The sequence below is a fragment of the Melozone crissalis genome, unplaced genomic scaffold, assembly GCF_028551555.1.
Source record: "Melozone crissalis strain CALT ecotype California unplaced genomic scaffold, PUWL_Pcris_2 ptg000042l_1, whole genome shotgun sequence".
NCBI lineage: Eukaryota > Metazoa > Chordata > Aves > Passeriformes > Passerellidae > Melozone > Melozone crissalis.
Window position 1 is genome coordinate 23,689,075 of NW_026535820.1, and position 14,094 is coordinate 23,703,168.

General features: G+C 46.0%; 1 protein-coding gene across 6 annotated transcripts in view; it reads left to right on the forward strand.

Annotated features, from left to right (window-relative positions):
• The window catches only part of LDLRAD4 (low density lipoprotein receptor class A domain containing 4), a 280,598-nt gene that overhangs the window by 248,431 nt on the left and 18,073 nt on the right, over positions 1-14,094 (forward strand). Inside the window, exon 1 of one of the 6 annotated variants that reach the window (XM_054285073.1) lies at positions 11,514-11,583. The exons of 3 other annotated variants lie outside the window; for them this stretch is intronic. Coding sequence is in view for 1 of the 3 variants with exons in the window: in XM_054285072.1 (XP_054141047.1) it covers positions 12,096-12,165 (70 nt within the window). In the remaining 2 variants the exon portion in view is untranslated. Of the gene's footprint in view, positions 1-11,513; positions 11,584-11,980; positions 12,166-12,186; positions 12,354-14,094 lie in introns of those variants that run through there. 2 more of the 6 variants (XM_054285072.1, XM_054285074.1) reach the window with 2 other exon arrangements.

Genomic DNA, 14,094 nt, shown 5'->3' on the forward strand with positions numbered 1-14,094 from the left:
TTAGTTGGGCAAGCCAGACACACCTAGACAGCATCCTGAGCTGCTGCCAATCCACACGAGGGGTTTGGATCTCTTCCAGGCTTTGTTCCTGAAAATAAATTGTTCAAGATGGGAAACCCTGAGGATTGCATTGACCAGTGAGCCATGCCTCTGGGTGTGAGCTTTAAGGGAGAGAACTCAGGTTTCAGATTTGGGCTAGAGGCTCACCGAGAAAAAGCTGCAATCAAACTTTAGCCTGCATTTCATTTGTTTGCAAGAGGTGGTCTACAATTTTTTTTGCATGCGTGTTCTTCCTTATAAATGGGATTTATTTTGGCCTCAGAAATTTGAGAAAGGGCTTTGATCTGATTATTTTGTTTAGCTATTAACTTGTTTTGTATCCACAATTTATATAAAGAGATCACCTCTGTATCTATTCCAAAAGAGTAAAGAAATTAATTAACATGTGTAAACCATGCAGAATATGTAAGACAATGGGTATATGCTAACTATTATGTTATTTATTTAGTGCTTTGATAGCCATGTTGCAAAACAAATGAGGAGGTGGGGATGTCTTTTGGAACAGAATATGCTGCAGCGCCCGCCTTGATCTGCATTAGACATCTGCACTGTGAAGTACAAGCGATGCTCAAAGACGCACTGAGAAAACAAATGGGTTACAGAACTGTCGTGTTAGAAATGACAAAATGTGTAGGCAATGCAGAACCTAAAACTGCTTCAGTTTCAGGCAGGATGTTAAAGTATTAACTGAAGAAACAGCGGAATCTAGCAGAAAAGATAAAATACGAACATTTTGGAAACTGGGACTCAGTTCTTCAGGTTACAAAAATTCACTCTGCTAAAAAAAAAAGAGCAAATTTATTTTGTTTTTTAGCAGAAGACCAGACACTCAAAATTATGTGATTTAACACTGGGAACCACAACTCTTACCTCTAATACTGGGAACCAAAACTCTTAACTCAAAGACTCTTAAACCCTCCCTTCCCCCCCACCCCCTCCCATTCCCCAAACCTCAAAAGCAAAAACACAAAAAACCCAAACCCCAAAGCCAAACACAAAAACCACCTTCCTGAAAAATTTTAGAGGTGTTCAGGTTTAAGTTGGCTTTGGGTAAGGCACTTACAATGAACAAAAAGTCATAGACTGAGCTTTCAGAGCAAGAAATATGAGAGGAAATAAAGAAAAAATTACCAGAGTCTTTTTAAATTCAAAATGTCTAAGCTGTTTCTGCCCAAAAAAGGATAGATTGAAGCTGAGAGCCAGTTTGGGTTGTATACAGATTCATGCTTCTTATATGCACAACTATGGATTGAGCAATTCCCTTCTTCCTGCCTTAGGTGTGTAAACCAGAGACCAGATGCATTAACAGCAAGGTATTTGGTGTGTCTAAAAAAAATCCAGGATAAACCCTGGAAAGGGTGTGCCTTTTCTAATTCACTTAGCAAAACTGTGCTAATATGATGACATGCAGCTTTCAAGGCAGGAAATACGGCGGGTAAGGTATTGGCAGCACCTCAGCCTCACCATCCTGTGTCAGACAGCAATTTAGATTTTATCCATGACTTTATCCAAGACTCAGACTTTATCCATGAGCCATCAATGATCTCTCCCAGGAGACCCTTTTGAGTACCTACCACAGCCAGGGGATTGGATCCCTGAGGGCAGAAGTGCCTGGGAAGCTCTTGCTGCAGGGTGTAAACTTTATAAGGGAAGCAACTGCAAGTTTGTGCTGCACTTGGTTGAGACTAGAGAGAGCAGGAATGGTGTGGGATGTACGGGGTGTAAATACTGCCCTGCCTGAGGGCAGGGGCTGTGTGGCCAGGCCTGTGCCACACGTGTGGTCCTCGTGGGGTGGTGTGCCCAGGCATGGTGCACAGAGGAGAGGGCACACAGACGCAGCCAGGTGTTGGTGAAGTCTGTGGGGGAGGCTGGGATGCCGAGTGCAGGTGGCCAGCACATGCCTCCGGTGTCAGACACATCCCAGACCCCGCGTGCTCGCTGCGCCGTGCTGGCAAGCTGCACGCTCTCACGAGTCATTTGTCTGGGACTTATGAATGGCAAAAAGCCTGGTCTGAGCTGCTATGCAGATCAGGATGCCGGCATCCTGAAATCCCGGACAAATCCCCTTAGCGCTTTTGGTAAATCTGCAACTGGGATTTAACGTTGTGACAGCACATCCTAAGTGTGGTAAAAATAGCCCGTCTCCCAGCAGTGCAAACCTGACTCGCACCTCTCAGTTAATGGGTGAGCAGTCAAGGCTGTTTCTGGAGTCGCTGCACGAACGCGTGAAGCGGCGCCGGTGGCAGGGGATCACAGAGCAGCGCTGTAAAACGCTTGCCTGGCTCAGGCCGATTCTCTGCAGCTTTGACTTAAAACTCAGCGGATCAGAAGTGTGGCAGAGACCCCTGATCCCAGAGTGGAAAGGATGATGGAGAGATCTCTCTGCCCTTTGCTTCTCCAGAAGGCTTTGTCTGCCCTGGGTTTGCCTGGAGGCAGGCTGGAAGGTGTGCTGTGTGGGCAGCATCCCCTCTTAGGCTGGGCACAAAGCTTAGCCCTCTCCCTGAAGGCTGCATAAAAACTTGGGTTCATCTGGTTTTAACCCTTTACCTTAATCCTAATGAAAAAACACATTTTATATTAAAAATCAGGGCTGCACCAAATGTGAAGCATCCATCATTTTGCTGCCTCAATGGGGTAACATGGAGAAGTGAGAGGGAGAGGATGTGTTTTTCCTGCTCTGAATGCACTCACAGGAGATCACGGTTTATCTGTGACCCTGAAAACAAGTATCTTACTCTCAAAACTTCCTTTCCAACAAGTCAGTTTGCCCAGAAAGCCTTGCCCCACCCAAATGGGGTGTAGTGTTATCTCTTTAGTGGGCTGCACAAAAATGCTACCGGTGAGTCAGTACAATGTCGGATGTGCAGTTGTACAGAGTGGGAATACAGGATGAAGTAGTTTGCAATGCAGCCTCCCATCCAAAAATACCAGCCAACCAACTGTAAGATGCATTAGCTATCATTTCCCAGTGCATCTGGTAAGATTTCAAGCAAATTTTGGGGTTTTTTTGCTGTCACACACAGGAAAATACCATTGCGGTCCCTTGGGACCAGCCTTTTGCTAACTGGGAAAAGGCACCTGTTCCCTTACCACTGGGCAGATTTTGAAACTGCATCTTTGTGATTTTGATGCTCACATGTCATCTTCAAAAGCGGCTTGGCAGCCCAAATGACAAATGGCACTGGCAGTGGACAGCGTGTGAAGGCTGAGGTGAGTGAGGCCGTGCTCTGTGGAAGTGCTGCGTAGGTGCTGCTGTGGTACCAAGAGAGAGAAGAATGGAGAGGACAGGCAGGAAGAGTTGAAAGGACTTGCCTTAGGTCACTAACAGGTCTGTGACAGAGTTAAGGGGAGAAACTCAGTCTCAGTCTGATCTCACAGATACAAGATTATGCATCTCCCTAAGCATCTATGCCATACTTTATGCAATCTTGTATATTCTGCATACAGGGTCATTTTTCCTTTCTTGATACCTGAAGTCCTCCTATGAGACACTTCAAGTTTAATTATATCTTACCTGATCCAATATTATGTTAGGGCTACAGGGAACAAATGGGTGGAGCAGCAGTGTTAGAAAACACCTCTCAACCATCACTGAGACCCCAGCTCTGTCCTGGATTCTGTTCAGAGACATCCATCCCTCCGACTGCCTGGGCTCAGTAACGTCACAGTAGAGTGGGACTCTGCTACTCTACGTATGAGCTAGCACTGCATGGCTGCTGGTTTTGCTCCTGGCTCTTAGCTTCCATCCTGAAATGACAGTGTAGTTTAAACTGCCTAAAAATACAGAAGTTAGCTTGCCCTTACACAGGGTACTCATGGTAAACGGTCAAGCTGCCTTGCTGTCACGTGTAGTGTCTCAGAAGTGGCTTGAGCTTGAAGATAACATTAATTCTGCTGAAAACGAGAATTCTGTCATTGCCTTGGGTGGGATTGGTCTCATTTTATGTAAAATGCATGCAGATTTAAGCTTTGTATCGAGTTGCTAGGGTGCTGTCCATCAAGCAATGTTTGGAAATCATTTTTAGAAGAGATGCCAGTTTTGACATGCTGTTTTAATATTTTTCTGGCTGCAATAGGGCAAGACATAGAAATCTTATGTTGTCATCACACAGAGCTGCAAAACGTTCTTTTTATCTTTTTTTTTTTTTTGCTTTCTCTCTCTTGCACTCTGTCATATGGAAACCAGATCAAGATTATAAAACTATTGCCCACAAACTGTGATCTTTCTTCTCTTTTGTGGTGAGAGCTGACAAGTCAGTGATGGCTTGGTGCTGTTGGTACTAGCTGTTCATGCCGCACTCATTTGTATGTATCGGAAAGTGCCGAACTTGGCGTTCTTCTCAGTTGGCACACAGGCTGGTGAAACGTCAGATTTTTAATTGTGATAAAGTTCACGAAAGAAAAAAATTATGGCAGATGTTTCCTTTTGTCAGAGTGAACTGAATCATTAAAATGTGATATGATGTACTATGAACAAGTCAACGTAAACACCATCCCTGTGAACATGTCAGAAGACTGAAGAACTTAGACCATTCATGGTAATGTTAAAAACCATGTGGTCTGAATGCTGTATTACCAAGTTTTTCTCTTTAAATGCAGAGCATGAATCTTATGAATTTTTATTGCCTTTCTACAAATGAAAAGATAACATATTCTGCTGTGGTAAAAATATCCTGGTAGCTTCTGCAGTGTGGTTGTCGTTTCGCTGGTGGTTTACTCAGAGGTCTGCTTTTCACAAGTAGCAGTGAGGTATCCCATTCCCATTGAGTGCTGAGCTTGCTCGCCTAATTTCCTCTTTTCTAGAAGATGTATTTTTGGGAAGTCTTACTCCTTTTCCAGTCTGAAGGAAGTGACAGAAACGCTGCTGCTTGCTGAGGAATGCCTGTGATGATGTGTTAAAACTGGCTCCCGATAAGTGGTTATGGAAAAACTGCAGGAAGCATCTGACAACTGACATTCTCTTTGGACTTCTTCTCCTATTTCCTCCTCACATCTCTGCTTGAAGATTATTGTCCACACACTCACTTAGGCCATTAGTCAGAAAAGAAGTGCATTACAAACTTCCTGATACTTCCCCATGACCTGAGTACTTTTTATCTGCAATTGTTCTCATTCTTGCTGGCCTAAGAGATCTTGACTAGATTCTGATTCATATTCCCAGTGTTGTCCTTTCTCAAGATTTTGCCTTGAATTAAATTATTTTCTTAATGCTTCAGCTGCTGGAATCAAGCATGAATGAATACCTTAATTTTGACATAAAGGTCAAGGACACTCTGGAAAGATAAGATCTGGGTGGATCCCACAGGGGTGTTTTCTGTCACTCTTCTGATTTCTGATTTGAAGGAGCCTGACTTTACTGTTTTGGAACGCTGTGGATTGGGAATAGATTACTGTGCTATATCATAAAGAGAGTAAAAACAAGAGCAAATCCAAATCATTTTGTCCAACAAAAATCTCAATCCTCACCTCTTTTGAGGGTGCACTGCAAATGAGGTGACTGTGTTTTGCAGACACATGTAAATACTCGTACACAATGTGATCAATTACATTGATTTATTGGGGAAAAGCTGTGTTTCTATGCATGGACATACACAAATTGTATGCCAGCCATGTATTTTATTTTAAGTGGGCTTGCAGAAGCCAGAAGAAATGAATTTAGCAATCTGATAACAGTTGTTAATGGCAGAGCCTCTGTAGTTCTTGCACCATGGCAATTCGTGGAAATGCAGTGTGCTTTTCTAAACTGGCATAAGTTTTTACACCTCTCTTGCACCATAGGAGCTTAATCCATCATGAAACCTCGTTAGAAGCTGCACCATTGTATCCTGAGGCAGATGTGAAATCTGTGTGAGTCACCGATCTGCCATCAAGCTGAAGGAAACTGAGCCTGTGGTTCTTAAGAAAGAAGGCCCCATTTGGGATTCATTTACACAGCTCCTTTTGTATAAATCATTAGTGCTATAAGCTATCCATTATTGTTAGGAGAAGAAATTTAACAATGCAAATAAAACAAAATACTGTGGCAGAGCAATTTTATGCTTGATTGTAATGTTTAATGGCATGTTCTCATAAAGAGATTTTTCCCATCCTTCAGACCTATCGTGTCTGTGACTCACTTGATTTCCGATGGTTTGAACATCCCTTATTTTATTCCTAGAGTTGTTTTCTCTAGAGCAATTTCTGTAAACGTGCTGCAGCATGGGGTTATCCAGGGTTAATTTCCCTTATGATTACACATCCAGACAGCATGCATGTAAATGCTGCAAGACAAATGATAAGAAAACTGCAGGATGAAAGAAAACAAATTCCTTTGTTTTGCATGTAGATTCATTTACCAGTATTGAAGTCTTTCCTTTGCTCACTTTTAAATGTTAACACTAGCTTATATTGGCATTGTAGTTCTTTAAAAGCATTATTTTTATGCCATCCCTGACCTCAAATTTTGCATTCTGTTGATTTCCTTTGCTCCCCATATGTCTTCAGATACTTTTCCCAGGTTATCTCTTCATCCTTTATCTTCAGGTGCAAGACAGCACCATCAGTGAAGCAGAGCTTTGTATCTCTAAACCAGCTGATTATATTCATGTCAGAAATAAAATATAGCTCTTCACATTCTACTTGTATTTTTAGTACTGTATTGTAATCCTGGTTCTGCTTTCCCTTCTTATCTCTGTTCTGTCTTGCCCTGAGATTATATTTTTTTTAGACCAGGGTTGCTGGGTTTTCTTGTGATGTTTCTGCACTGTCCAGCTTTTTGACGTCTTTGCATACACCTTAGTCAGAAAGTACTAAAATGTTTGATAGTCTGTTAACCTGCAGTCGAGTACCCCTTGTTTTCTTTTCCTGGCTGCCAGGGAGTTTGCTGGCAATTGAGATTTATGGAGCGAATAATCCACCTGGCAGGAGACTCTCTGTAACTGAAGTATGTTCTTTAGTGGAAGAATGAACGTTCTTTGTGTGTCTAAAATACCACTAATAGCTTATTTAGCAACCTATACTTCTACAACAGGGCTTTCAGTTTTGTGTTGGAGGTGGATTTTTGCATGTGCTTAATTCTAGCATCCATGCTAATTCTATCCCTCATTTAACTTTCATCCATTCCTATGGCAGGATAATGCATGATGTGATCTCCCAGCTTTTTAATGTGGCGCTTAGTGCATTTCTTCTAGCTCCTGCTTGAACAGAAAAAAATATTAATAATGAGGGATGATTCTTTCCTGTACTTGCTGGGAATCGCCTGGAAACCACAGGGAGCTTAGGCAGAGTAGTCATGCTGCAACCAGAGACTCCACAGAATCCAGTTCCAGGTACTAACTGCAAGTACTGCTGGGAGAGCTCTGAATAATAACAGAATTTTTAAAATCCCAAACAAACAATACTGTTATCCTTTCTTGCCTTTTCTTTTACTTAAATAGCTCATTTTTACACTTAGTCGATTTGAGCTCAAAATGTGACAAAAGCTGTGGAATGTGATCAAAACTAAGGGTGGAAGGAGGTGCAGTATTTTCACCACAGCTGATTTTGTTCACTAATTTTTGACAGAACTAAATGGAGGATTGAAGCAGCCAATGACTAAAACACATGGAAGCCACTGTATCACAATATTCACCCTAATGGTGGGAAATTTTGGTTCTCAGACACCCGGTGGCTTTGTCCCCTTGGAGATGTTTTCCTGGTCTGAATAGTCCGGGTTGATTATCTGCCTCATATTTACAGCTGCCTTTCCCTGCCCAGAGCTTCTCATTCCTCAAGCAGCAGCACCAGGAAATTCTGTACCTGTTTTGCAGCAGTGGCAGGGGAGCATCCAAGTTAGCAGCAGTGTGATCTGCAGGGTAAGCAGGGCCAGGGCATTATGCTCACTGTACCATTTAACCCTGCTGGAACAGACAACTGTAAATTGCCTATGTCGAGCCAACATGTGAGGACTAATAGAACTGCAGTGGGGATAATTCATAAGTAGATTTTCTCACTCGCCAGTGTAAACAGAGCCAGTGCTAGTCAGGTCTGAAACGGTGATTACTTTTAAATCAGCATGTTATAATTCAGTGTCCCTGACTGAACCCTCCTTCCAGCAGAGGAAAACAAACCACTGCATGCGTGGCCAGCACAGGGATCACTCAGGCTGTGCAACTAACTATGCATGTGAAGGACTGCCTGAATTTCCTAATCCTTCTTATTACTGCAGAGTAAAGAACAGCTTTAACAGGGAGTTAATTTAGAATCCTTAAATACTGTCTTCTTCCCTCCACCAACTTTACTTCTTTTGGGCTGTGTTGCTAATCTCTCCACAGTGCTCCCATCTGCTTGTTCCTTGCACCTAATTACATTAAACACAACATAATACATCTGGATACATGCTACTGGCAAATCGGTTACTGGAGTTCACTGCCTATGAGAAAAGCACTTTTTCTTTCCCTCGGTCGGTGCTGTTCCTCCGTCTTTTTCTGACAAAATCTAGATTTAATCAGAAAGGTGAACATTTCCCCCAGGTGGAGGTAGTTTGAGAGGTGGGGGCATGGGGCATTCAGAGGGTGCATCTGCAGTTGCTTGAAGCCTTGAAGTTGCTTGGCAGTGCAGGGAGGGGGAAGCACCTCTGCACACACACCCACTGTCCAGGCTCCCCAAGGGGCTGGCTGCAGGCAGGAGGAAAACACTCCCTTATTGTCCACTTTGAGGACCGTGGGTTTTCTCTTATTCTTCAAAGTATCACAACTGGCCAAGAACCTGCCCACAGTCAGTAATGTCTTTAGAGGATCAGAGAAAAAAAGGGAGAAGTAGCAGAAATGCAAAAGTCATATTGAGAAAGCAGTATCTGGGCAGTTTTGGTCACCAAAGCATGACTGTTTCTTTACACTTGAGATTAACATCTTTACTAACAGTAAAATAAAAAATTCAGGTTTTGTTCTTGTGGGTTCCAAAATGAGTCTTTAGTTTTCTCAGTAATGATCTGAGGAGACAGATCAGTGAACATGTCCTTCATAAAATTTCACCTGTTACCAAGTTGAACTAGCCCTTGGTTTTATCATTAATATGCTAGACTTGTAATGGCCTGTGGAGAAGCATTATGACTCTGTGCCAGAACCTGCTTAAGGAGCTTCTACCCTGACGCCAGAGCAGCCGTCCTGCTCAGAGGTCATGGTGGAACCTGCTACTTGGAATTTTAGCAGGAAGCTGCTCCCCCATTCTTGTTGACAGAGAAGCTTATATGGGCTCTCTGGCACAGGGCTTGATTCACATTAAAAAGTTTGTGATAAATTCTTAATAAATAGGTGATGAACCAAATATTGTTCTGAGGACATTCTTGAGGATGCTTATCACAGAAGTCTGTAACCATTTTGCAGTCATTGTGCCTGCACTTGTACAATAATAGTTGGTGGGTATTGGGCTAGAGAGTGAGTAAAGTGTGTTAGTTACCAGTCTGTGTGCTGAGTCCCCCGTCTTGCCAAAGCAATTATTTTATGTCATGGGTTAATGCTCATCAGAAACTGAAGACTCTAAACATCTACAGTTCAATTGTATGAGTAAAGGACAAGCATTAATGCCAATATATTAGTTTGTTTTGTTTTCTGCTTTCTTTGTAGTCTTTAAACTGCACTCATCTGAAACCAGCTTCTCGTTTTAAACATGAGGTTGGGGAATGATGTATGTAGGTCAGTCTTTGGTCAGAAACTTTATCTTACAACGTCCTTGAAAACAAAGAGTTTGCAACAGGAAGGTAATTGGCCTCAGCAGCAGCTCTGTACACATTGAGTGGGTATGCCCACATAACAGCCATGCTCAGAAGTCTGGTCTGTTGAATTAATTGTCTTCAAAGTAGTTTAAGGACAATCAGATTGTAATTTTGAAGGTGCTTCACATCTGCTATCTGTACTGAATTACTTATCTCTGCTGGTAACAGTGCCGTACTTGGTTAATACTCCACTTGCACAAAAGCATTCTATTGACACATAATTTAAACTCATTCTGCTCTTCTAGGAACTCTCAAAGGATATTTATTTACAGTCCACAATCACTGTCCCCCAGCTTGACTGTTGTGTTTGGATTGAGGCCTTAGACCTTGCAGTATCAAGGTAAACGTCAACAACAGTTTAATAAATCCAGACAGTGGGGATAGCCTGTAACCAGGAGAGGGGCCCTGCTGTGTGCTGTGGATATATATAGCAGAATATGTCTCCCTAATATTTTTAAGCCCCTGGCTCTTCATAGTGCTAGCTTGATAGGTGACTGCAAGCAGGCCCACTCCTCTCTGCCTCTTTCCCCTCCTGGCTTTTGCTCTTTGACTTTGAGTTGGGGCATCTTTATATTTGAGGCTGGTGCTTGGGATTTACAAACATGAGAGGCGTGGGCAGCACTGGGTCTGCCTCCATGGTCTGCCAGCGTGTCCTGGGGGCCTGTGCTGTGTGTGGGGGAGAGCAGTGCTGCTGTGAGCTGAGCTGAGCTGAGCTGAGGTGAGCCAGCCACAGCCTGCTGGAGAGGGGCATGGAGCCTCCCCAGTGCTGCAGCCATCTCCTCTGCTCTCAGGAGCTCCAAGGCCCTGGCCAAGTGTGGCCCAGAGGGTCAGCTCACTTTTCTTGACACTGGTCTCATTCAGTGCTTTGGGGATGCCACCATAATCCAGAGAAGTAACTAGGAATGGGAGGAGTCTTGGCCATGATGCTGAAGCCAGGATAAAGGAATATCTTGGGAATTGAAGGACAGGGTGCTGACAGTGCTTCCTAACATGTCAGAGACACTGTGGAACTGTGCTGCTCCTTTGCACAGTGGCAGCAGGGAGAGCCCTGAGTCCCTGCTGCCGGCCTCCATCATAGTGCTGAGTGCGAGTACAGGTGGGGAGCAGGATGAGGAACCCACCTGGCAGCGTTCCTCAGCCAGAAAGGAGCCAGAAAGGCTGAGGCAGGCATAGGGGATTGGGGGGGCCAGAGGGGTTGAGGGATGGGCACAGGGCTTCAGGGACAGGCACAGGGGTTCACTGGCAGGCACAGGGCTTCAGAGGAAGGCAGCACTCACTGCTGGAGCTGGGAGTTCTGCCAAAGAAACACACATGCGGCTGAAGCCCGGTGTTCTTCTTTCCCCTCTTTCTTTAGGTTTTTTTTTTTTTTTTTTAACTTGAGGTTACAGGCATCGTTCCTTCTGATGGTTATGGTTTTATGGTATAGCGCCGGGATGCGACTCCCTAGTATTTTACGCACACGCGGAGACACACACGACTGCCCGTGAAACTTGGGATAAGGAAGCGGGGGCCGCGCAGCTGGGATGATCCCGGGATCCCTCTGGCTGTCGGTGTGGCGCTGGGGCCGAGTTTTGGCCGCCGGCTCCCTTTGAAGGGCCCAGGGCCGGGAGCGCCTCCGGCCCCGCGCGGTCCCGTCGCGGCGGGCGGGGCGGGGCGGGGCGGGGCGCGGGCACGTGCGCGGGGGCGGCGCGGGCGCGGCGCAGGCGCGGGCGGGCCGGGCAGGCGGCGGAGCCGGGGCGCCCCGAGCGCGCCGCGCCGGGCCGGGCTTAAAGAGCGGCGGCGGCGCGGGTCAGGTACGGACCTTCCTGCATCCCTCCTTCCCTCCCTGTCTGCGCTCCGCGCCTCCCCGCGGGGCTCGCCCACCAGCGGGGCAGCGCCTTTCCGTTCTTTTTGTTCTCGCCGGTCGACTGTTTTTTAATATTTTTTTTTCTTCTTGTTGTTGTTGTGGTTTGGGATTTTCGATTTTTTTTTTTTTTTTTTTTTTTTTTTTTTTTTCTCGAACTCGTTTCGCCCCGGGCGCGGAGCCCGGCGGGACCCTGGTGTCCGTGCGTGCGCGCACACGCGCGGCCGGGGCACGGCGGGGCGGGAGCGGCCGGTGCCGGCCGTGCCCGCCCGCTCCGGCGGCAGCGGCGGCTGCGGGGCGGCAGCCGCGCTCCGAGCGCCGGGAGAGGCGCGGGCGGGAGGCTCCCTGGCAGCCCCCCTGACCGTGCCCCCTCGCTGGATGGAGCCCGGGGCTGCCGGGGATGCGGTGCCCGCCGCGGGGGCTGGCGGAGCGGCTTGAGCCCCCCGCCCGGCGCAGGCGAGCATGTCCAGTGAGCGGCTTAACAGGACAGCGGTGAAGGATGCGCGGTTAAAAGACCTGTTGTTGGAAAGAGGTACCGGCGCCGAGGTCCGCAGGGGCAGCGGCCGCGGGATGCGGCCCGGGGCACCGCAGCGCCCGGGAGCGCTCCCCGGCGGAGCTGCGGGATCCGTGTGCGGGGGGAGGCTCGCTCGGGGTGCCGGTCTGGTGTGGTCGCTGCTAGGGTTGTAAATTGTGTCTCTCTTTTCGAGCTCTTCTGAGAAGGTAATTTGATTCAGCGTGTTGCTTTTTCCGTGTTGGGCGTTTACCCTGAAACGTTGTGTTTGGTTTTAGGTTTTTTCCCGCTGGAGAATTTTTATTAGAAATGCAGTTTCTTGCGCGTTAGGAAACCGATGTATGTGAGTGTCACAGGCTCACGGTCGTAAAACTAAAGCATTTCTCTTCCTGAAGCTTTGCCCGGTTTCTTTCCCGGTCAATTTACGGGAAAAGTGGGGAGGAGGAGATGCCTGTCGGGAAGGCGGTGGCCCTGCGCGCCTGGCAGGTGTCGGGCAGGGGACGTGATGGGGGCCGCGGTGACCCAGGCCTGTCAGCAGCCGCTAGGAACTATTTAAATGGCCTCGATCCGTGCCAGCAAATACAGACTGCTGCTGCTGCAGGCTGCCTTTGCTTTTTACCGCTGATAACCTAATGCGCAGCAGGAATGTCACTCAGGAGGAAGAAGCGATTTAAAATTATCGTTTTTCCCCGTGCTTTCCATTGAGGAAATCCTCTTGAACATCAGTAAGGTGTTCTGTTGCAGTTTGTTGTTTACAATGCAAACTGAATGTGGGAAACCCCATGTGCTCGCAGCTGTGTGCTGTGGTTTTTATTTTCTTTATTGTATGGCCATATTTTAATCAAGCATTTTTAAATGGTTCCCTCCTACGGGAAGTGCTCACAGACCAAATCACTCATCTCTAAGGGAGAGGTACTGTCCCTTGCCACTGAAATGCAGGGGTCTCAATAAATTTAGAAGACTGTGTCCTTGGCAGATAGAGAAGTAACATGTCATTCTAGTGATCTGTGCATTCTAGGAAAGCCCAAATAAACATTGGTTGTTTTACATGTTGCCCTTTAGCAACAGTCTCCCATTTTCCAGTCTAAAGTGTGACATGGACCCAAAAAAAGTTTGTATAAAGAAAAAGAAACCTTTTAATACTTCAGTAGCCACAGAATGTGAATTGCAGAAGTTGTCAGCTGTGTGAAGTCTGTGTTCTGTGTTTCTGAGCCAAGAAAAACCAAGACTTTTAACTTAACTGTGGTTTGGGTGGGTTTATTTTTTAATTAATTCTGTTCTTCCACCTTTTTGATCTTCTGGTGCTGACATTTTGAGCTTCCAGTGACTCAAGAGAGGGGAAAAAGAAAGATCGCTGCCCTGTGTGTGGGGTTGATAGCAAAAGCAGAGCACCAAGCACTGACTAACCAAATTCTTTGAAAACGCTGGTGGTCTTAATGATGAGTGGGAAGCACTTAACAGCGAAGAGTGATAAAGCGATAGACATATTTTTGCCCTTTACTCTTTCCTTAGCCTTAAGTAGGCTTAGTTACTCCTCAGGAGAGGATTGCAGACCCTCAGCACTTGGTGCCGTGGCTGGCGACAGACAGCTGGAGCTTGGCACCAGCCCCCGCTGGACACCAGCACGCTTGCAGCTCCTGGAGTCTGATGTTTGTTTGCAAGAGATCTTGGAATAATGGAACAGCCTTGGGTTTCCTTTAGGTGCACTGCAGGTTCATCTTGGGTTTTATGTTTGAGTGGTGTTTTTGTAGCTCAGCTTCACAGTTGTGTTGTGTCTGCACAAGTGTTCTGCTGTCACACAGAAACCTGAGCGTGGCTGCGAATTAAAGATGGGGGCAAAAGGGGCTTGTTTGCTGATACATGTTCTTTCATTTTCATGTGGCATGTGTCTTTACTCATTAACTTCTTAAAACAGATATTTAGTATCAGTTCCCCAAAGTTCATGTTTTT